Source organism: Sinohyriopsis cumingii, unplaced genomic scaffold (genome assembly GCF_028554795.1).
Source record: "Sinohyriopsis cumingii isolate HCF-2022 unplaced genomic scaffold, ASM2855479v2 utg000913l, whole genome shotgun sequence".
NCBI lineage: Eukaryota > Metazoa > Mollusca > Bivalvia > Unionida > Unionidae > Sinohyriopsis > Sinohyriopsis cumingii.
Genome location: NW_028315943.1, coordinates 3422716 through 3447721, shown reverse-complemented (window position 1 = coordinate 3447721; position 25006 = coordinate 3422716). Strand labels below are relative to the sequence as shown.

At 33.3% G+C, this 25006-nt stretch overlaps 1 protein-coding gene across 2 annotated transcripts in view; it reads right to left on the bottom strand.

Moving 5' to 3' along the window:
• The window catches only part of LOC149773054 (centrosomal protein of 290 kDa-like), a 175172-nt gene that overhangs the window by 51661 nt on the left and 98505 nt on the right, over positions 1–25006 (bottom strand). For both annotated transcript variants that reach the window (XM_089946845.1, XM_089946846.1), the window contains exons 39-46: positions 24350–24568; positions 21776–21930; positions 16430–16643; positions 14671–14808; positions 8449–8563; positions 7421–7530; positions 6075–6239; positions 3164–3306 (exon numbers count right to left, since the gene is read on the bottom strand). In XM_089946845.1, coding sequence (XP_089802971.1) covers positions 3164–3306; positions 6075–6239; positions 7421–7530; positions 8449–8563; positions 14671–14808; positions 16430–16643; positions 21776–21930; positions 24350–24568 — 1259 coding nt within the window. The remainder of the gene's footprint in view (positions 1–3163; positions 3307–6074; positions 6240–7420; positions 7531–8448; positions 8564–14670; positions 14809–16429; positions 16644–21775; positions 21931–24349; positions 24569–25006) is intronic.

The following is a 25006-nucleotide window of genomic DNA, read 5'->3' as shown; positions in this document are numbered from 1 at the left end:
TTGATCCGTTTAGTTTTTCTTGTCATTGTTAGCATGTTATAATCTATTAAGCATGGTCTAACCCACACAATAAATAAATCAACAGTACCAACATTCTGTGATCTCCACTCAATACCAAACCATATTTACAAAGTAGCTGTGTAATATAGGCTGCCAAAAATATCATCTCACTATCATCCGATGCCCTTAACAACTGCTAACATTATGTACAGTAAATAAGGTTATTTGGCACAGGTAACATCATGTACAGTAATTAGGGTTATTTGGCACTGATAACATTATCATAGTAAATAATGTTATTTGGCACTGGTAACATCATGTACAGTAAGTAAGTTTTTTTTTGACAAGTAACATCATGTACAGTAAGTCTATTTAGGATTGGTAAGGTACAGTAAGTAAGGCTATTTGGAACAAGTAATATGTACAGCAAGTAAGGTTATTTTGGACAGGTAACATTATGAAAGCAAGTAAGGTTATCTGGGACAAGTAACATTATGTACAGTATGTAAGGTTATTTGGAATGTTTAATATTAAGCACATTGATTAAAGTTCATGGAGATAAATATAAGTGTTTATATGCTGCATATTTCTTCAGTTATCTTATTTCTTCAGTAACAAAACCACATTATGTTCCTTAATGAATCTGATAAAACATTACTAGGAAAAATCACATCTTTCCATCAATTAATTAATTAATATTATTTTGTTGGGGCAAATACATGGACTTTGTTGAAAATGCATTTAAAAGCAACAATAGTGCCATCTTAACATTGATCTAGATTTTAATGATGGTAAAATCTTTCATATCTAACCTGGAATATTTGGGGCATAGTCAATCCTGAAAGCTATGTCAATCTTGAATGCCAAGTTAATCCTGAAAGCTAAGTCAATCTTGAAAGCTATGTCAATCCTGAATGCCAAGTCAATCCTGAAAGCTATGTCAATCCTGAATGCCAAGTCAATCCTGAAAGCTATGTCAATCTTGAATGCCAAGTCAATCCTGAAAGCTATGTCAATCCTGAATGCCAAGTCAATCCTTAAAGCTATGTCAATCCTGAATGCCAAGTCAATCCTGAAATCCAAATCAATCCTGAAAGCCAATCCAATCCTGAATGCCAAGTCAATCCTGAAAGCTATATAGATCGTTAATAGCAGAATACTGGGTTTTATTGAACATTTCAAATTTCCTCCTCAATGTGAGATTTTGAAATACCATATACATTGCAACGAATACCTTTGAATATGTGAAATTTGGTATCTTGGTTCCAAAACTGGTGATTTAACTGAGGCTACTTATATTTTAGCAACTGTGGAGTTAGTGCCGTAAAATATTTAAGATGGAAAATCTGGATGGGATTTTTTCTCATGATCTCAATCTGAGACTACAAAATCACAAGATTTCTCTGGTGCTAAAAATGTGTGCTATATAGAACAGTAAATCATAATATTTTAGTGTCATTCAATTTTCTGGATATCTGTCAAACTAATTTGGCACATTTTTTTAACAAAAAGTTTTCCTGAATTACTGAATAACTTCATGCATACTTTCTTCCATCTTAATCTCTCCCATCAAAAGTTCCAATGAATCTGAGGGTTTGACAAATCATATATCCAGAGCCCAGGGGTACCAGACTGAGGTTGCCCAGTATGCTTCTATATGATATGGTTTATTCTACATGTTTTGAAAACAAGACCATAAATTCAGGGAACCAAATCATTCATGACTCATAACAAGGAAAAGGGGAAGTCTTCAAGCTGACAGTTTCATGTAAAATGTACATATTCTAAACTTCTAAATTCAAAGTGGCCAAGCAGATTCATTTCCTGGGAGCCAAATGGGATAAAGTCTCCTTGATAAAACTTGACTCAGGATTTCATTAGGTATGAGTTTAGGCTGAGTAAAATTTTACGAAGGTGGAATGGATTTTGAAAATTTTTTTAGGCCTAGTGGGAACAGACAAACATGACCAAAGACTGAGACAGAAATGATCAGGCACAGAGATCTGTGCTAGATGAGAAAATATTAATTCTCTACATTAACAATAATACAGTCCAGATAGGTGTATAGGCAGACAAAATGAGCCAGATTTTACTGTACATATGGATTTATGTGACAAATCTTTCATCATTTAAGTTGGTGACAAATTTTTAAAAATTATCAGTATCCTTTTCTTTCATAATATTTTTCGTATCTTCATTCTTTGCTTCCACTTTTCGGAATACAAATAAACAAAAAGGCAGACAAACACACCAGCAGATATACTAGACTGAGTGCATAGTTTCTATAACATCTGTAAATACAGACAAGATGATGCATAAAAAGTAAGAAACAGATGGACATATCTATATAGTATGTCTTTAAACATCTGAAATCCTTCCACTCCATCTTCATTATCATATTAGCTATCTTTTCTACAGTTTTCTCTTACAGCATAAACACCTGGCTAGAGATTTAAACTGACAAACTCATATTATACTGCAAGCTTTTGAATCTGGATAATTTTCAACAACCAATTGGAATATTGAAAGTTTTCTTTCATCTTATTCCTCATAAATTTTACAATTTTCTATCAGTTGCATCACTTCCAAGAATAGAGATAAAATATAGGAAGATTTACAGATGGCTGACATATACTGCATGTGTGGACATAGATTTCAAACATGATTTAATCTGGACTACTGACAGTCATTCATTTCTTTGATCTCAATTTTGATCTTTTCCAGTTTCCTGCAATAGTTTATACCACAGGCACTGAAATCATCATAAAGACAAATTATCAATTTGACAAACAGATCAAAAAAGATCATCATAGCCAATCTGACAATATGACAAACAGATCCAAGAGACTGTCATAAAGACAATCTGACAAGCAGATCTAAAAGACTGTCATAAAAACTATTTGACAAAAACAGATCTAAAAGATTGACATAAAGACAATTTGACAAACAGATCCAAAAGACTGTCATAAAGACAATCTGACAAGCAGATCTAACAGACTGTCATAAAAACAATTTGACAAAAACAGATCTAAAAGACTGATATAAAGAAAATTTGACAAACAGATCTAGAAGATTGATATAAAGACAATTTGACAAAAACAGATCTAAAAGACTGACATAAAGACAGTTTGACAAACAGATCCCAAATAAAGCTATCTCTTACCTATCCAACATGTCTTTCATCATTTGGTTGGACTTCTGAAGTTTCTCAATCTCTGCATCTTTCTCCTTGATTTTGCTCCTCATCTTTTCGACAGTCTTTTGCCATTTCTTACTCTCCTCCCACTTTAGCAGTTCTTCCCCTGTCTGAAATTGACAATAATGAATTTAATTTTAAAGCCCCATATGACTATTTAGGACCTTTAGTCTAATCCCTTTATCATTTATAATGAAATATTTATCTTTTTCATGCAATTGAAACTTTAGCAAGCTACTGCCCAAAATGCAATATTCAAAATGCAAAAGTCTTGTATGAAGAAAATCAATTTCTGAAACTAAGTTCTACTATGGTTCCCATGTTATGTGTCATTTAATGTGAAGGTATATTTCATGAACAAACTACAATACATATTTATACCTACACTCATACTGATTCAAATTTACATTTTTTTTTTAACAAATCCATCAAGAGATAGTGGGAAATAATGTCTCCACAAAGAATTGAACAAATATTTGTAAAAAGCTACACTTTTCAAATTTGGCATTGATGTGAATACTGACTTTCAACCCTTTATAACAAAATAATGCACAGGGTATGCTGGTCCATATTAATATACAGACACCATACATAGTCTTCAATGCGGCTGGATTGAATGTGAATGTGCCTGCATTTGTGTTAGAATTATCAGTGTAATGATTCATCTCTATATATTGGCATTATTATTGTTGTTGTTGTTGTTGTTGTAGGGTTTAACGCCATTTTTCAGCACACGATAGGCTATACATGGTGGCCAGTATTAATGGTGGAGGAAGAACCCGGAAAACCCCTGGAAAGAACCACCAACCCACAAGAAGCTACTGGCAAGCTTTCTCACATACCCACATTGGCTGAATATGAGACTCGAACCCATGCAGACAGAGGTGAGATGGCAGTGATCTGTAACGGAGAGCGCTTTAGACCACTCGGCCACTCAGGGCCCCCTATTGGCATTGTGATATTTTCTGTGACAATATATTGCATCCATATCTGTACTACTGCTGAAATATCTTAATAAATACTGCACCCATATCAGTACTATTGTTGGAATATCACAATACATATTGCATCCATATTCTGTACTATTGCTGGAATATCCTAATTCATATTTCATCCATATTTGTACTACTGCTGGAATATTGTAATACATATCTGTACTACTGCTGCAATATCCTAATACTGTATCCAAATCTGTACTATTGTTGCAATATCCTAATGCATGCTGCATCCATATCTCTAATATTGTTGGAATATCCTAATCTATACTGCATTGTGAGTATGACAATACATCAATATTAAATAGCATCTGTAGGTGAGGTATGATGAAATATCAATTAAAGTTGAGATAAGAAATAAAATGAAAGAGCTTTTAAGTCTCTTCAATAAAAATGTAAATAATTGGGCTTTTGTATCTAATTGTTCATCTGCAAGCTGCAAGTCATTTGTTATCAATCTGGTTCCCCATCTAAAAAATTACCAGATTATGTGACAGAACATAAAAATCATGCTTTATTTTGATATGGATATGTAAAATGATAAATGAGTTTCATTGTTATCAGTCATCTTGTTTTCATGAAAGATAATTTGTAGGCTGAAAGTTAATACAAAAACACTTGTGATCTCATAATGCTTCACTGATACCAACACTGTATACATAAACTTAAAGGCAAATTCCTTGACAGTTCTGAAGGCTCCCATCTATAGTCTGACTCTACATCCCCATTTGTTTGTACCTCCCTAACGATTTCAAAAATGAGTACGTTTAATGTGATAAAAAGTGCACAGAACTAAGTCAATTGAATCATTGATTTATAATTTCTAACCTGACTGTGACCAGAATGGCACTAATGCTGGCATCCCCTGCACCATTTCATGCTTAACAGACTTTCCATAATAACATGGTGCCATATTGTGTACACTATAGGCTAGTTTATTTCCATCAGACAACATAATGACATAGTTCATCCCGTTTGGCAACTGCTGGATAATTCCATAAATTACATAATGTTGAGAGTTTGGAATTATATCCCTTTGCATATATAAACATAGAAATTAAACCACTTGTTAAATCCACATGAAAAGCAAATTTGTAGTTGTCATAATTTTCCTTTGCTTCTTTCGACAATGTAAATATCGGAAGCAGACGACTTATGTATGTACATCTGTAGACGTGATACACCCCTTTGCTGAAAATGGACTTGTCCAGAAACTGGAAATGGATCCAAGCATGTCTGTCTATTACACTAAAAACTTCTGTTAAACATGAAACGCACATACGATGATGGTGTTAGGGCCACTCTACTCACAGTCAGGTTAGAAATTATAAATCAATGAATGAATTGACTAAGTTCCTTGCACTTTTTATCACATTAAAGGTTTCCATTATTTAAAGTGGTAGTGGGGTACAAACAAACGGGCTTGTATTGTCAGACTATAAATTTTTATTTCAGGTACAGCGAGTAACAGTATATGCAAAGATAGTTAGACAAGGACGAATCGACATTGTGGGAGTCTGTATTGTGATAAGTATATTACACTCCTGTGTCGTAATATAGACTGTATTGCCTGCTACTTGCATGACAGATATTGTTGCATGTAGTATATCACCACCCAAGTATTGTGATATGTATCATATTGTGACCAAGCAGGCAATGCACAACTCTAGTATGTATGTATGTGTGTGTGTGTGTGTGTGTGCATGCATGCATATATCTATGTATGTGTGTATCTATGTATCTATGTAAGTATGCAATACAGACTTCTGTAGAAAAAAGAATAAAAAATTATAATTATACTATATCTTTTTTATATCCAACTTTGACACAATTCAAAATAAAAACAAATTTCTAACTTTTGATTAAAAAGTATTTCTGATTACCTTTCCTGGCATTTCCTTTAGAGTCTCTCTTGGTTCTGGTACCAATTGTTTCTGTTCGTATGGCTTCTCTGCCTGCTGACGCTTACGCTTTAACTCATCCTCAAGAAGGCGAACTTTTCGCCTCATTTCCTCCAGCTCCTGATTGCGTGCTTCCTCTCCATTTTTCTGTAATAGGTAAAATAATTCTCCATGTAACTGAGAATATCAGTGCTGTCATTCACTTAGTAGCAGATTAAAAAAAGCTGTCATTTACTTAGTAGCAGATTAAAAAAAGCTGTCAGTCACTTAGTAGCAGATAAAAGAAAAGCTGTAATTCTCTGCATGAGGTGGAATTTTTTTGTGTCAGTGAAAAGTAATTCTGATCCAGATGATATAATAACTTTATACATGATATTCTTGATGATATAAGTCAACCAAATTTAATATTTTATACATGATATACTTGATGATAAAAGTCATCCAAGTTTAATATTTTATACATGATATATTTGATGATAAAAGTCATCCAAGTTTCATACTTTATACATGATATACTTGATGATAAAAGTCATCCAAGTTTCATACTTTATACATGATATACTTGATGATATAAGTCAACCAAGTTTCATACTTTATACATGATATACTTGATGATAAAAGTCATCCAAGTTTCATACTTTACACATGATATACTTGATGATAAAAGTCATCCAAGTTTCATACTTTATACATGATATACTTGATGATATAAGTCAACCAAGTTTCATACTTTATACATGATATACTTGATGATAAAAGTCATCCAAGTTTCATACTATATACATGATATACTTGATGATATAAGTCAACCAAGTTTCATACTTTATACATGATATACTTGATGATATAAGTCAACCACGTTTCATACTTTAAACATGATATATTTGATGATAAAAGTCAACCAAGTTTCATACTTTCAATCACCAAAGCAGCAACAAAAATTATGAAGACGAGCTAACATGTGGAGTAACTGGCATTGATAAAGTATTAAAAAGTCAAAGACGTGAACACTTAGAAGAACCAGACATGTTCTGTAATAGGAACACATGTGTACACGTATACATTAAAAAACATTTCTAAGTCTGTTTTGTTGATTGTAGAATGCTCTCACTGAAAGTTATATTTTATACTTATTTATTTGTTTTTAGAGATGATAAAATAAAAAACTGATTTTGAGAAAGACATGCACATGAACACATCAAAATGAGCAAAATAATATAGTTTTAATGAGATATTATATGAATCTGCAGACAAGGCTACATAGGCAGGCTAAATCGGGTAATGGATATAGTTAGTCTACTCATATTCAAAATGACAATGTAACTTACCTGTTGTTTCATGGTGTTCATCCTTTCTACTTTCTTTTCCAACTCATCTACCTCTTGCTGCAGGCTCTGCTTATCCTCCTTCAGTTTGTGCATGACCCTATCTTTACGACCTGCAACACAGAGCATTCCTCAAAATTAGCAGCGGCCATTTAAAATTGTCATTAGCTACTTTCACAAAACGTCAGTGACAAAAATTTAATATCAAGATCTGTTCATTTCTTTTGTCCTGCAACACAAATTTGCTATCTGTTCATTCAATCTGTCCAGCAACACAAATGTACTATCATGATCTTTTAATTCCATATGTCCAGAAGCAGAATTGTAGATCATGATCTGTTATATCCATCTGTCCTGCAACAAAAAGTTTGCTGTCACAATCTGTTAATTCCAAATGACCTGTGACACAAATCTGTTACCAAGATCTGTTAATTCTGGATGTCCTGTGACACAAACTGGCTATCAAGATCTGTTAACTTCAAATATCCTGTGACACAATTTTGTATCAAGGTCTGTTAATTCCAAATGTCCTGTAACACAAATTTGCTATCCAAATCTGTTTATTCCATCTGTCATGCACACTCAATTGTCCTCTTTCTGCTTTTGTTAACTAATTCATTTTTGTGAACATTACTTTTGTTGTGGTGCTGCAAAACTGACAATTTCAACAGTATAACAATCTGAGGACCGAGAAAGAATTCCTATTGTCTGCATACAATAATTATTGTTCATAATGTCTTTAAATTTTAGATTTGTAGAAACCATGAAATGCACACAAAAATCGGTACTCTTTCATGTGAATTTACTGTAAAATGTACTGCACTGAACTTAAAATTTCATTTCTTCAATATGCAGGTTTAGGATCTGGAATAACACTGTGTAAGAGTCATCATAAAATACAATATAATATTTATATTTTAATGGGGTAATACTGATTGGATAATTATATCCTACATTTTGAAAGTAATACAGAAATCTATCAGTCAAAGTCTACGGCAAAAAAATGATTATGCATCAACAAACAGTTTTACCCATTTCTTCTTTCAGGTCATCAATTTCTGTGTGAAGAGTACTCTCTTGTTCTCGTCTCTTCTTCATTTCTTTCTTTTGCCGCTCTGCCTGGGTCTGTAGATCTTCCAATTGTTCCTGGCAAAGCAATACATATCAAGTCTTGTTTAAACAAGTAACAAAGCAATGCATATCAAGTCTTCTTTAAACAAGTAACAAAGCAAAACATATCATGTCATCTTTAAACAAGTAGCAAAGCAAAACATATCAAGTCTTCTTTAAACAAATAATGTGCTAAATTTTTCCCTACAATTTATTGCTCTCTCAGAGAATTCATTAGAATTTTATATTTACTACAAATTTTCTTCCTAGAAGCTGCAAACTAATTTGATATAAATCTACAATGTTGACAGTCATAAGTATTGTAGACATAATTTAACATTAATCCTCCACTCTTCCCTTTCATTATATTATGTACTGTCATATGCTTTGTTTTAACATTAATCCTCCACTCTTCCCTTTCATTATATTATGTACTGTCATATGCTTTGTTTTAACATTAATCCTCCAGTCTTCCCTTTCATTATATTATGTACTGTCATATGCTTTGTTTTAACATTAATCCTCCACTCTTCCCTTTCATTGTATTATGTACTGTCATATGCTTTGTTTTAACATTAATCCTCCACTCTTCCCTTTCATTGTATTATGTACTGTCATATGCTTTGTTTTAACATTAATCCTCCAGTCTTCCCTTTCATTGTATTATGTACTGTCATATGCTTTGTTTTAACATTAATCCTCCAGTCTTCCCTTTCATTGTATTATGTACTGTCATATGCTTTGTTTTAACATTAATCCTCCACTCTTCCCTTTCATTATATTATGTACTGTCATATGCTTTGTTTTAACATTAATCCTCCACTCTTCCCTTTCATTGTATTATGTACTGTCATATGCTTTGTTTTAACATTAATCCTCCACTCTTCCCTTTCATTGTATTATGCACTGTCATATGCTTTGTTTTAACATTAATCCTCCACTCTTCCCTTTCATTATATTATGTACTGTCATATGCTTTGTTTTAACATTAATCCTCCACTCTTCCCTTTCATTGTATTATGTACTGTCATATGCTTTGTTTTAACATTAATCCTCCACTCTTCCCTTTCATTGTATTATGCACTGTCATATGCTTTGTTTTAACATTAATCCTCCAGTCTTCCCTTTCATTGTATTATGCACTGTCATATGCTTTGTTTTAACATTAATCCTCCACTCTTCCCTTTCATTATATTATGTACTGTCATATGCTTTGTTTTAACATTAATCCTCCAGTCTTCCCTTTCATTGTATTATGTACTGTCATATGCTTTGTTTTAACATTAATCCTCCAGTCTTCCCTTTCATTGTATTATGTACTGTCATATGCTTTGTTTTAACATTAATCCTCCACTCTTCCCTTTCATTGTATTATGCACTGTCATATGCTTTGTTTTAACATTAATCCTCCACTCTTCCCTTTCATTGTATTATGCACTGTCATATGCTTTGTTTTAACATTAATCCTCCAGTCTTCCCTTTCATTGTATTATGCACTGTCATATGCTTTGTTTTAACATTAATCCTCCAGTCTTCCCTTTCATTATATTATGTACTGTCATATGCTTTGTTTTAACATTAATCCTCCAGTCTTCCCTTTCATTGTATTATGCACTGTCATATGCTTTGTTTTAACATTAATCCTCCAGTCTTCCCTTTCATTATATTATGTACTGTCATATGCTTTGTTTTAACATTAATCCTCCACTCTTCCCTTTCATTGTATTATGTACTGTCATATGCTTTGTTTTAACATTAATCCTCCACTCTTCCCTTTCATTGTATTATGCACTGTCATATGCTTTGTTTTAACATTAATCCTCCACTCTTCCCTTTCATTGTATTATGTACTGTCATATGCTTTGTTTTAACATTAATCCTCCACTCTTCCCTTTCATTGTATTATGCACTGTCATATGCTTTGTTTTAACATTAATCCTCCAGTCTTCCCTTTCATTATATTATGTACTGTCATATGCTTTGTTTTAACATTAATCCTCCAGTCTTCCCTTTCATTATATTATGTACTGTCATATGCTTTGTTTTAACATTAATCCTCCAGTCTTCCCTTTCATTGTATTATGTACTGTCATATGCTTTGTTTTAACATTAATCCTCCACTCTTCCCTTTCATTGTATTATGTACTGTCATATGCTTTGTTTTAACATTAATCCTCCACTCTTCCCTTTCATTGTATTATGTACTGTCATATGCTTTGTTTTAACATTAATCCTCCAGTCTTCCCTTTCATTATATTATGTACTGTCATATGCTTTGTTTTAACATTAATCCTCCACTCTTCCCTTTCATTGTATTATGTACTGTCATATGCTTTGTTTTAACATTAATCCTCCACTCTTCCCTTTCATTGTATTATGTACTGTCATATGCTTTGTTTTAACATTAATCCTCCACTCTTCCCTTTCATTATATTATGTACTGTCATATGCTTTGTTTTAACATTAATCCTCCACTCTTCCCTTTCATTGTATTATGCACTGTCATATGCTTTGTTTTAACATTAATCCTCCAGTCTTCCCTTTCATTATATTATGTACTGTCATATGCTTTGTTTTAACATTAATCCTCCAGTCTTCCCTTTCATTATATTATGTACTGTCATATGCTTTGTTTTAACATTAATCCTCCAGTCTTCCCTTTCATTGTATTATGTACTGTCATATGCTTTGTTTTAACATTAATCCTCCACTCTTCCCTTTCATTGTATTATGTACTGTCATATGCTTTGTTTTAACATTAATCCTCCACTCTTCCCTTTCATTGTATTATGTACTGTCATATGCTTTGTTTTAACATTAATCCTCCAGTCTTCCCTTTCATTATATTATGTACTGTCATATGCTTTGTTTTAACATTAATCCTCCACTCTTCCCTTTCATTGTATTATGTACTGTCATATGCTTTGTTTTAACATTAATCCTCCACTCTTCCCTTTCATTGTATTATGTACTGTCATATGCTTTGTTTTAACATTAATCCTCCACTCTTCCCTTTCATTGTATTATGTACTGTCATATGCTTTGTTTTAACATTAATCCTCCACTCTTCCCTTTCATTATATTATGTACTGTCATATGCTTTGTTTTAACATTAATCCTCCACTCTTCCCTTTCATTATATTATGTACTGTCATATGCTTTGTTTTAACATTAATCCTCCACTCTTCCCTTTCATTATATTATGTACTGTCATATGCTTTGTTTTAACATTAATCCTCCACTCTTCCCTTTCATTGTATTATGTACTGTCATATGCTTTGTTTTAACATTAATCCTCCACTCTTCCCTTTCATTGTATTATGCACTGTCATATGCTTTGTTTTAACATTAATCCTCCAGTCTTCCCTTTCATTGTATTATGCACTGTCATATGCTTTGTTTTAACATTAATCCTCCACTCTTCCCTTTCATTATATTATGTACTGTCATATGCTTTGTTTTAACATTTATCCTCCACTCTTCCCTTTCACTGTATTATGTACTGTCATATACTTTGTGTTTTTCAACTAGTATTTGAATGTCCAGTTACTGTTTTGATTCCTGACACTCCACCCCGCCCACCTACCCCTTCAGTTCACAGAAAGATCTATGATAATTGCTGGTCATTACTTTGATGAATATGTTTATTAAAATTTTAAAATACTAACAATGGAAATTAGGAATATTTTAAAATTGTTAACTTGCTTGACATTTTAAAAACAACGCCTACTGACATGAATCATGATCAACATTAACAGCTTGGGATTCTGACTTTTGACTGGATTACTTTGACTGGGCCATATTAGATTATACTGAGCCAAGTATTTTACTGACTGATTAATCACTGTAATTTTGCTTTTATGATCTCTGATGACTATGGACGATTGTATTATGATCTAGATTCATTCATATCTTTGGCATTAAGTGTACCAAAATACAGTGAAACCCTGCCATAACGCAATAACTGGGGTCCAAAAAATTGGATCACGTTAATATCGGGGTTGCGTTAATGTGGGGTTTTACAGTATTTTACTTTTTTCAGAGAACAACTCATTGGCACATATACGTGTATTCATGTCTAATGTATATGATGAATAGAGTATTAACACCATTTACTATTGTGTCGAAGTGGCATGCAGTTCATCCATAATGCATGTAATTCCATTCAAAAACTGCACACAGATTTACAATATTCAATAATTTTGTCCCAGATCATTGTGTCTGAATTCAACGTCTAATATATAGCATGAACAGAGTATTAACACTGTTTACTTGCTGTCTGATATTGTACTGTTGAGGCTTGCAATTAATCCATAATACATGTAATTCCATTGCAAAAACTGCATAAATATTTAAACTATTCAATAATTTTGTCAATATCATTATGTGTCTGAATTCAATGGGAAAAATTAACAGCAAAATTAGGTAAAGAAAGATGAAGCATGTGTATGGTTCATTACGTTCCAGGGTCTATAAACAGTGTCTGTACAAATTTCATACTGCTAAAATTTTCTCATATGATTTTCCATGTACATTTATCCATTGCAAATTTCCAATAATTAACACTTGTATGCCTTTTCATTTGAATGACTACAGCAAGAATAATTAACAATCAACACATGCTTTCTGCATGTATATAACTTTTACTTCAGATTTTGTGAATATCAAAAGAAACGTGTGACAACTACTTTACTAATCATTGGCCAAAGTGCAGAGAACGACTTGCATTTGTGAACTTGCTTTTCCATTATGGTAAAATATTTTTGTGAAAAATAGGAAATTAATAATGAGTTCATAAACAAACACTATACCCATGTAAAACCAAAGAACTAAGTGAAATAGGCCTGCAATGGTCAAGAGTCACTTTTATAAAAAATTGTAAGCTGAACGCATGTACAATTTCATACCCTTTCAATTTCCAGCTAATAAAGTAGACATTATTTACTGGTCAACTGATTGCATCTAATGACATCGCCAAGCCCACCAAACATGTTGGCAGCTTTCGTTTTTAGATGCTTATTAAATTGTGAGAATCTTTTATCAACCACTGCATTGTCTGCTGCTTGGTTGTGTATGCAGTTAAAGAAGAAACACGTGTTGGCTATTGTTTGAGCAATGATTGTATACAGAATTAATTGAAGACAATCACAAAAAGATGACTTACTGGCTTTACTCATGGATCAGTAATAAGTAACATTTCTGATAATGTTTATTTTGGCATAACACTTCATGAACCTGGCGCAATTGTTAAATTTCAGAAGGTACGCCATGATTGCATATTAAATTTCATATGCTAACTCTACCTCAAAGTGATAATAAACATTTTACATGATATTTCTCATACTTAAAAAAAAAAAAACTATTTTTTCTTGGTATGAGAAAAATATACGTACATGTATTTAAAATTTCAGGAACCACACCACGATCGTATTGTATACTTGTATACGAATTCATACGTGAACTCTTCCCCAAAATGATAATAAACTTTTCACAAATTTTTTCTTGTACATAAAAGAAATTATTGCCGGTATGAGAAAAATACACATACATGTATTTAAAATTTCACGAACCATGCCACGATGGTATTATATTCAAAGTCATATGTGATCTCTTCCCCAAAATGATAATAAATTTATTATACACTACTTCACGTACTTGGACCCAAATTTTTTGTTTTCTTCATGTGTGAATGAATATACAAAATTCTGGGAGCCATGCCACAACCACAAATTATATCTGAATTTGCGTCATTGCAGGGTGCGTTATAGCGGGGTCAGACTATACATGCAAAACAATGTGATCACTGGAAACATGTAAACACTCAATCTGAAAAACATTCTTATCAAAGTTAAAAAATACAACAGGACAAATAGATACAAGGTCCATAGTTTTACCACGTTATACCCAGAATTGCTTTATAGTAAAGCATGTTATAACAGGGAAGAGCTGTATAAGGTTAAAGAACACAATTTATTTTCGTGGAATTTTGCTATGATGTATTCTCCCAAAATCTTAATGTTTATGTTGCCACAGCTAAACAATTCCTTGCCCATGCTCCCTAGGCTCTGCAGGCATGCCAACACATAGGATCAAATTAATCGAAGCAATTCTTTAGTTATGGTGACTATCTCAATGATATTTACCACCATCTCCTTTGTGTGTTTGTCAATTAGTTTCTGGATGTTGATTTGCTGGTCTGAGTCCTCGCCTGCAATCTTGACCTGTTCTTGAGCATTCTGCACCATGTCTGCCCTTAGCTCTGTCAAGGCCTTGGTAAGTGCCTAAAATTTGGATAATAATAATAATAATAATAATAATGATAACAACAACAACAACAATAAAAAGAACAAAATGACAACAGTCTTGACTCAAATCTTCTCATATTGGTGTGAGTTTACCTATTTCGTGGATATGAACATTTGTGCTTTTGTAAATAAGAAGTTCCAAGGAACTATATGTCTCACCTGCTCCTCAGCTTGATATGACCCTGTCCTTAAATCAGATCAGAAGAAGCAAGAGGATGCATGAATATAAACGGGCAAAGCTGTCTAACTCTGTAGTTCAAGAACGATAGCTATGGTTTGGAATCTATGAGCATACTGAAAAACTTTATCTGAAAAACTTACCAAGGTTTTCAAATTACCTTACCTTTGCTGGAGGGTTGCACGAAGGGTTTGGGCATATGGATATTCTATAACACAAGTACGATGACAGCTATCTCTCATGGTCTGAAACCTATAACTAGCAAAACAACTTTAACAAAAACAACTTAACCATACTTTTCAAAATGACCTTGACCTTGTCCAAGGTCAGCATAAGGGCAAAGAAGGGCAGAAGGCTGGTTGGAGAGTGCATGGAGTTGAAAGATAAAACTGATTCTTCAGTCCAAGTATGACAGCTATTCCATACAAGGTTTAGAACTTGTGACCATACAAGAGAGCCAAATATTTAACCAAAGTATTCAAATGATCTTGGCCTTGTCTGATGTTGTGGGATTTAATGCCATTTGTCAGCACACGATAGGCTATGCGCGGCGGCCAGTATTATGGGTGGAGGAAGAACCCGGGAAAACCCCAGGAAGAACCACCGACCCACGAGAAGCTACTGGCAAGCTTTCTCACATACCCACATTGGCTAAATCCTAGACTCGAGCCCACGCAGACAGAGGTGAGATGGCAGTGATCCGTAACGGAGAGCGCTTTAGACCACTCAGCCACTCGGGGCCACTTGACCATGTCTGAAGAGGTTGGAATGTTTGGAGATGAAGACCAATGCTTGTTGATTGTATTGTCTCAGTATGAAAGCATCATCAACGAATTCCCTACATACTCATTTATAAACTGATTCCAATTACAAACTGCACATACTCATATCTGCTGTTGTATAATGCTTACAGATCTTGGTCTATGCAATTTGTTATGAGTAATCTGTAGAACAAAGAAAACAGAATCTGATCTGCTAGCACATTATCAATGGCAGATCAGGGTCTATAATGTTTGCAGTTCTACTTTACTTATATGTGGTTATACGAAGATTTCGCAGTTATGTGACCAAAACCTTTGTAAATATCTGTTCTTTTCACATGAAATTTAAGAAAACTCATTAAATGGTAATTATCATATACCAATATTGACTTAATATTGTAAATCATAACATTTTTGTACCAACAAGTTTTGGCAAATGTGCAAAATTCAACATGTCTGCAGCAGAAACTTTACTGATTTACTAATTAGCAAAATATACATACTGCATATCTAAATTATAATTATTTTGATTAAATTTGCTGTAAATTATGTTCTTTTGGTAAATACAAGAACATAATGTACTCCTGCAAATTTGTGTAACCTAAAATTTTATTCATAAATACTATCATAAATCTTACATAGCCTGTGTATAACTGACCTGATGTTGTTTTTCCTTGAGAGCCAGTTGATTTTTGAGCCGTTCCACTAGGTTCTTCATGGTGGTGGTTGGGGCTCTGTTGTTGGATTCTTTCAGTGCAGCGATTTCTTCATTAAGCAGCTCTATCTCCTTCTTCTGGTGTTCCACTGTCCTCGTCAACTGGTCAATCTCTGAGTCACGTTTCTCAGTCTCAGACTTGATGTGGCCCTGAAGTCTATATGAAAAAAATGACAATATGTTATCTGCTCTGAGAAGTTATATTTAGATATAGATATTACCAGCAAAATTTGAAAGGATCGACAGTAAAGAGTGAAACTGGAGATGACAGAGGAAAAGTTGATGGATTGTGTGCAATGTTAGCAATTCATGTCCATACTAAAGCAGCCAGCTATGGCAGGAATATTTGCTATTCACAAAAGAGCTTATCACCATGATTTATTCCCCTTAACCCATACCCTTATTTTATCCCTGCCCCCAACCAATACCCATGCTTTAATTCTCCCAACCAATACCCATGCTTTAATTTCTCTTAACCCATACCCATACTTTAATCTCCTTAACACACACCCATGATTTTATTTCCCCATAACCCATAACCATGCTTTAATATCCATTAACCAATACCATGCTTTAATTTCCATCAACCCATACCCAGTCTTTATTATCCATTAACTCATTCCCATGCCTTAATTCCCCCTAATCCACACCCATGCTTTAATTTCCATTAACCCATACCCATGCTTTAATTCCCCCTAATCCATACCCATACTTTAATTTCCATTAACCCATACCCATGATTTAATGCTCCTAATCCATACCCATGCTTTAATTTCCATTAACCCATACCCATGATTTAATGCTCCTAATCCATACCCATGTTTTAATTTCCATTAACCCATATCCATGATTTAATGCTCCTAATCCATACCTATACTTTAATTTCCATTAACACATACCTATGATTTAAGTGCTCCTAATCCACAAATATGCTTTAATTTCCATTTACCCATACCCATAATTTAATTCCCCCTAACCCATACATATGCCTTAATTCCCCCTAATCCATACCCATGATTTAATTTCCATTCAACCATACCCATGATTTAATTTCCATTAACCCATACCCATGATTTAATTGATCCTAATCCATATCCATGCTTTAATTCACCCTAACCAAAAATCATGCTTTCATTCCTCTTAGCATAAAAGCCATGCATGCATTCAACACCGATTATTTCAGTAATGGATGTCATTTTTTTAGAATTTGATTCTACATGCCTTTAAATGGCAATTATTCATCTTATTCGGATCCTTATACATCATATTCCTTTGGAAGGTCATTATTTACACTCCCTGAGAAGTGCATATGGCAAAATCAATGTTAAACTACATGTTTGGACGAGATCAACCTAAAGGTGTGATCCAGTACAATCTGGATTAAATGTTGCATGCTGTGATGTCACAACGAAAGTTAAGCATGTTAATAAATAAATTGTGCCACCCTACATTGTGATGATTAGACTCATAACCCAAATCCATGCTTTAGTTCGCCAAACCCATAAAATAGCTTTAATTCCTCATAACTCACACCCATGCTTTATTTCCCTTAACCCATATGATTGCTTTAATTGCCCTAACACATATGATTGCTCTGATTCCTCATAACCCACACCCATGCTTTAATTCCCCTAACACATATGATTGCTTTGATTCCTCATAACCCACATCCATCCTTTAATTCTCCCTAACACACACCTATTCTTTAATTCCCCTAACACATACAATTGCTTTAATTCCTCATAACCCACACCCATGGTTTAATTCCCCTAACACATATGATTGGCTTAATTCCTCATAACCCACACCCATGCTTTAAGTCCCCTAACACATACAATTGCTTTAATTCCTCATAACCCACACCCATGCTTTAATTCCCCTAACGCATATGATTGCTTTGATTCCTCATAACCCATGCCCATGCTAACACATACCCATGCTTTATTTCCCCTAACACATACAACTGCTTTAATTCCTCATAACCCATGCCCATGCTTTAATTCCCCCTAACACATACTCATGCTTTATTTCCCATAACACATACAACTGCTTTAATTCCTCATAACCCATGCCCATGCTTTAATTCCCCCTAACACATACCCATGTTTTGTTTCCCCTAACACATACAACTGCTTTAATTCGTCATAACCATGCCCATGCTTCAATTCCCCCAACACATACCCATGCTTTATTTCTCATAACACATACAACTGCTTTAATTCCTCATAACCCATGTCCATGCTTTAATTCCCCCTAACACATACCCATGTTTTATTTCCCCATCACAAGTACACATTTTAATTCCCCCTAACACATACCCATGCTTTATTTCCCCCTAACAAGTACATGTTTTAATTTCCCCTAAGACATACTCATACTGTAATATATTATGATGTATATAAGGGTATTTGTCTCTGAGAAAATAGGTTGTACATAATACAACTGTATATACTCAATTATAAGTCAGGACTGGCTACTAACAACATCAACCCAAATATATCATCACATAATGTACTGGCAGATAAGGGTCAATGTTCTAATGATTATTCCTAGCAAACTGCACAGACCCATATCTGCCAGCACAGTTTGTGGTTGAATCAGACTTATAAGCAAGTATATATGGTATTTAAAATTAATCAAAATGTAACAGACTTTCCCTTAGTTTCTTCTTAGCTCTAACTGGCAGTTTTGTAAATATGCTAGTATTTAAAATGTACAACCCACCTTTGCTTCACACTTACATTCCCAAAATATATACACAAAATCACCAGAACATTTGAAAATTTGCATTTACCTGTCAGTTATCTGTTAATAACATCAGGAAATCTGAATTTTATCAGATATTTTGTATTACAGTACAATGTCATCAAGTATTGTAAGTCAGGGTGTGTGTAGTGACATAGTATCATCAAGAAAACTATTATAATTTATATATCAATTGATATATATATATATATATATATATATATATATATATATATATATATATATATATATATATATATATATATATATATATATATATATTGTTGCTCCAACTAATGATCTGTATCATATTAGTCCAGACCACGGCTGTAGTATTGGTTACAAGTCAGAGGATGTATGGAATGCTATGAAAATCTAGAATCCCATGCACTTGGAGCTTGAGGCAATGGATGTACAATGTCATAAATGGTCTTAACATTCTGAACATGTAATAAATTTATTACCTCAAAAGCATTTCTGGCACCATACTGACTCTTTTCATGAAAAATGTCATTGTTAGTATGTATTGTGAATCTTTTAGCTGCCACTGCTGGCAATGGGGACGATTGTTAACAAATATCATGCTAGTTGTGGTAGTTATCTCCTTTTGATGAATAAGCCTTATTTAATTACAATCTTTCATGTATATTTAATTTAATTTATATTTGATTTAATTTAATTGATTGTAAGTTTTAAAATCTTTATATTTTTAATTTCATTACATGTCAAAAATAATGTAGTTTTGTTTACTAGGAATTTTATATTTTTTTCAGAAAATAGTTTGACTTTGACTCTTCAGCTGTAAACATCTAAAGCTGACCTAGTTCCCAACCTTGATTTCAGAAATCACTGACACAAGTAAACAGCTTTTTATTTTTATCTTATTCTTAGAGTAAAATGATTGGTTTTTGTCAGGGTCATACTGGGATTACGTGATTTTAGACGTAAATATGTCTTGAAGATTCTGGAAAGTTAACCTCATCTGGGAATTTGTTCTGTGTTTAAGTTACTGTATAATGTTTGTTTATAGAGTTTTTTCTCGGTCAGGGCTTAAAACACTTGATGTCAAGGTGTTTGTGTGTTTGTGGCCAGTTTGGGAATTACATCTTAATGTTTATTCGAATTATTTGGATTCAAAAGGATTAATTCTTTTTTCTTGGAAATATATGAGGTTCACATTGAATTCTTGGACAAAGACATTTCATTAAATTTTATTGGGAAATTCAAACACCAGATTATTGTTTGTGAATAACACAGAACTGAAGATACAACAGCACAATAACAGCTACAGTATAAGTCATCGCCTTCCATCCTGAATTCTTCATTGGGACTCGAATTTGAATTCATTAGAACATTTCATTGTTAGAACTTCTACAATTTAATTCGTGGATTATTCTTGGATTATTTTTGGATTTGATTCTTAAAACTGTAAGTTCTTATTTTTTAATTTTTACAGTATTTTTCCAGGGAAATAAATCATTTGTTACATTTTTCAAAGCTTGTTGTTTTCACTCTTTCTTTTGTTACTGTTTATTCAAGCCTAAACATGTAACATAAGATATGGGATAATTTCCACTTAAAATAAACCATATATTAACTCATTTCTATATATCATATCCATCTTTCTGTAAGCTTGTAAAACATGGACACTCACATCAGATCTACAAAGAATGATTCAAACCTTCGAAATGAGATGCTACCGCAAGATCTTGGGCATCTCATACATTGACCATGTAATCAACAAAGAAGTCCACAACAGAATCCAATGAGCCATCAGATCCTATGAAGACCTCTTGACCACAGTAAAAAAGCATAAACTGTAGTGGTACGGTCATGTCTCAAGATCATCTGGACTGGCAAAAACAATCTAACAAGGCACAGTGTGAGGGTGCAGAAAAAGAGACAGACAGAAAAAGAGGTGGGAAGACAACATTAAGGAAAGGACAGGCATAGGATTTGGAGATTCCCAAAGAGCAGTCAAGAACAGGGAAAGATGGAGAGAATTGGTTGTAAAGTCAACCGTGGTGCCCCAAGGACCTCTTGGGTTAAGGGACTGATGATGATGATGATGATATATAATAAAATCATCTCATAAATTTGGATCATAAATTAGATATTTGCATCTTAATTTTTAAATTGGGTTTCCGCCATTTTGTTTTACTCAGTAATCTACTGCCAATCATCAAACTCCATGGTGAGTCACATGATTTGACCATGTTGAATTTAATACACCCCTGCTAGAATAATATGTAAAATCCCACTTGATTTTACATCCTGATTACTGACCAATTGCATTACCAGAATTTTGTTGATGTAGTCCAAAATATTAATGGTGCTGTGAAGGATGGATGCTACTGACTGATTTTGATTCTTCCCATGATTAAGCACATCAAACCTCATTTTTGAAGAACTGTGCATAAAACATGTGGCTAAAATGGGGGATCAAGTTTTTATATTATTTAATGATAACAGGATATTAATAGTGTTGTTTTCGTGCAAGAGCCTATTTTATTAGTGACATGTGAAAGTAGGTTTCTTCCTTACTTTTCCTTCTCCCCAGTTGTCCTAGTCTCCTGTTGGTGGAGTTTGGTACGCAGGGTTAAAATCTCTGCATCTCTCTGTTTGATCTTTTCACTCATTGCTGCAAAGGCATTCTCGTGTTCTGCCACTATATCTTCCAGCTCTTGTAGGCGTTGGATCTGAAAAGGATTATCCCCATTTTTAAAATTCTCACAATGCAGAGCATTCCATTCAAATTTTATGATTTTTAATAAGAAATTTGGTAGATAATATGGAAAATAACATGGCACCCACTCCAGATAGGATAAAGTTTTAACTGGAGCAAGAAATCAAAAACTTTGTCATTTATAATTATATCTGAAACATTTTTTATTGTTGGATATTAACTGTATGAGTGTAAAATTGTTTTTGAGTTCAACATGTTAATATGATAAGCTGCCAACTGATAGATCATCAATTCTATGACCACTGCTGCCATTTTGACTAGCACTCAATGGGATAAAGTTATTTTATTCATGATTTAACTTGGGAATTCGTGTTTTTTTCTGCATGCTGAGTGAATTTGTGAATCATTATCGAAGTCATGAAATTTATGCCAAAATCATGAGGGTTGGCAGGTCAGGATGACTAAGCAGTTTATTTTTCTTTCTTTGGCTCTAGATGAAACAGAATGAAACAGGCTTGAAATTCCCATCCACCCTGCTAAAACACAGGTTAATATTCAGTATATGTATAAAATTCAACATTAACCCAAGTATGTATGCATATATGTATGTATGTATGTATGTATGTATGTATGTATGTATGTATGTATGTATGTATGCATGCATGCATGCATGCATATATGTATGTATTTATGTGTGTTATATTACCTTGCAAAAAAAAGTTAATGATAATAATACACCTCTCCCTCGATAGCTCGCGCACAATGGGGTCCACAAACATAAACTGCACTATAAGCGAGGCGCGAGTTACTGAGGGATCTCCAAAAATTAAAAAAAAATCACTTTGACATTGATAAAACCATTGCGCTTTTTAAAATTCTGTTTAAATAACATTTTTTTTCTCAAAATATCCAACATATGAAAGATCATTCCAACTGGTTAGAACAACCATTACGTGTACACAAAAAATCTGTGCATTACGTCACTGTTATTTATTTTCTTGATGAGTCTGGTTCCCATAATGGTGTTTAATAGTATCTTACCAAATCGGTAGTCAATAATTTGGGAACTAGACTAACTGTTGATACACCACCAAACAAGATTCCTTTTTTTTCTCAAAAACATGCAACATTTATTTCTTGACACATCTACATCGAAACTCCATTTTTTATTGTTCAATTAATACAATGTTAATTCATGATTTCAACGGAAGTAATACTGAAATTTCTTATCACCCCTGAGAATATCTCTAAATGCCAGTTCAAGAATTCTCTGAAACTCACTTGCTCACAAATGGTCCGTATCTGTGAAATCAAGATCTATATTTTAAAAAGTATTCATTTCGCTTGGCTGCCTTGTTATCTTTGATCACAGTTATGAAAGAGTCCGTTAATCTAAGGTAGTTTCTGTTACATACACAATAATGTTTATTACAGTGTTCGACTGATCAAATGAAGTTCACCAGATATACGACCGAGGTAGCTAGATTTTAAGTTAGTTCGATTTTTGTGCCTTTTAACTTTTCTTTTATTCCACCTCCTTTTTTTAAAATTCAAAAGACATTATGAACGTGATAATACAAAGGAGGCCAGCTTTTAACTCAGTGCAACAATACAACAAATACTTCTGCAAGTCAGTTATCAAAACATGATCGGCACTTAATTAGGTTCTCAGAGTAACGCATGTGGACATAGCTGTTACGGTATATTGACACATTTTACTTTTAATTACAAGAGGACACATTGCATTTATGATGATTACACTTAAAAGGAACTAAAAGATGGAACTAGAACACAAACTTCAATTGATAAAAAAATTATTTAATTTGTATTTATTTTTTAAAGTACTGCCTCCACTCGGCATAATTGACATTTTCATTGCTCGAAATTTCCTTACATATCGTTAATTGCGGTGTACTTGGAATGTCATTTGGAAAGAAAATGTAATCAATTGTATGAGCTATTTTTAAATTTGATATTTCATAGTGTTGATTCAAATTTCCAGGTCCAATCTACCGTTTACAACGATAAAACGAGCGATACATCAAAGTTTCCATTACCAATTATGATTGTGATTTTCTTCAAGTTCAACAAATAGGGATACATTTTTGGGGTATTTTCAGGTTCAAAAAATGGGATCCACTCCTGACACCATGTTATAAGTGGGTTCGTGAGTTATCAGGGTGCGAGTTATCGAGGGAGTGGTGTAGTTTGAACAAAGAGAGATTAACATCACTGACTTTAATTAAAATACAATGTATCATTTTTCAGTAAGACTGACATGAAGGATAGTATGACATAACATATTCATATAATTGATATAACATAGCAGTATAATAGATATATCACGCTAATGTAAGAGATTTATCATGCCATGTAAATTCAAGAAAACCTAAAAGTACTTAAATTTGATATATGAAAAACAAGAGCCTAACCTGTTTGTTACTAATTGGTTGGGCCATCTGTTTAGCCATTAGCTGATGAGTGGCTTCCTTGAATTTGCTGAAAGCAGCATCAGTGTTCATGTGTATCTTCTCCTGCATTGCTTTCAGTTCTTTCTCTTGGCGCTTGTTCATATCCTGCATTTCAGTGCGTGCCTGATTTAAAAGTTCCTGATATTTCTCAATTGTCTCTTCTTTCTGTTGCAACCGTGCCTATAAAACAGAAAAATCACATAGAAATGTATCCTGTCCATAGATATAACACAAAGAATTTAACATGGGTTTGTTTGTAGCAAATATTTTGAAATTTAAATGAAATTTTAATAAAGAATATGATGCTGTAACCAATTATGAAGCTATTTCGTATTTTATGGATGTACTTTTTTAAAATTACTTATGAACTTTGAAAACACCCCTTTCTTCTTAATAAAGTTACCTGCAATAGATTTGTCACTGGATTCTTCATTATTTTGTATTTAATGGAAAATTAGAAAACATAAATCCATTTGAAGATAGCTCTTTTCTCCAAACCATAAATTCATTTAATGTTAGCCTTTCTCACCACCTTACAGCATTTAATCGCTATCTACTCTGCACTTACAACAATTTGGTGATATACTTGCATATAAGAAGAGTCCAACTACAAACTAC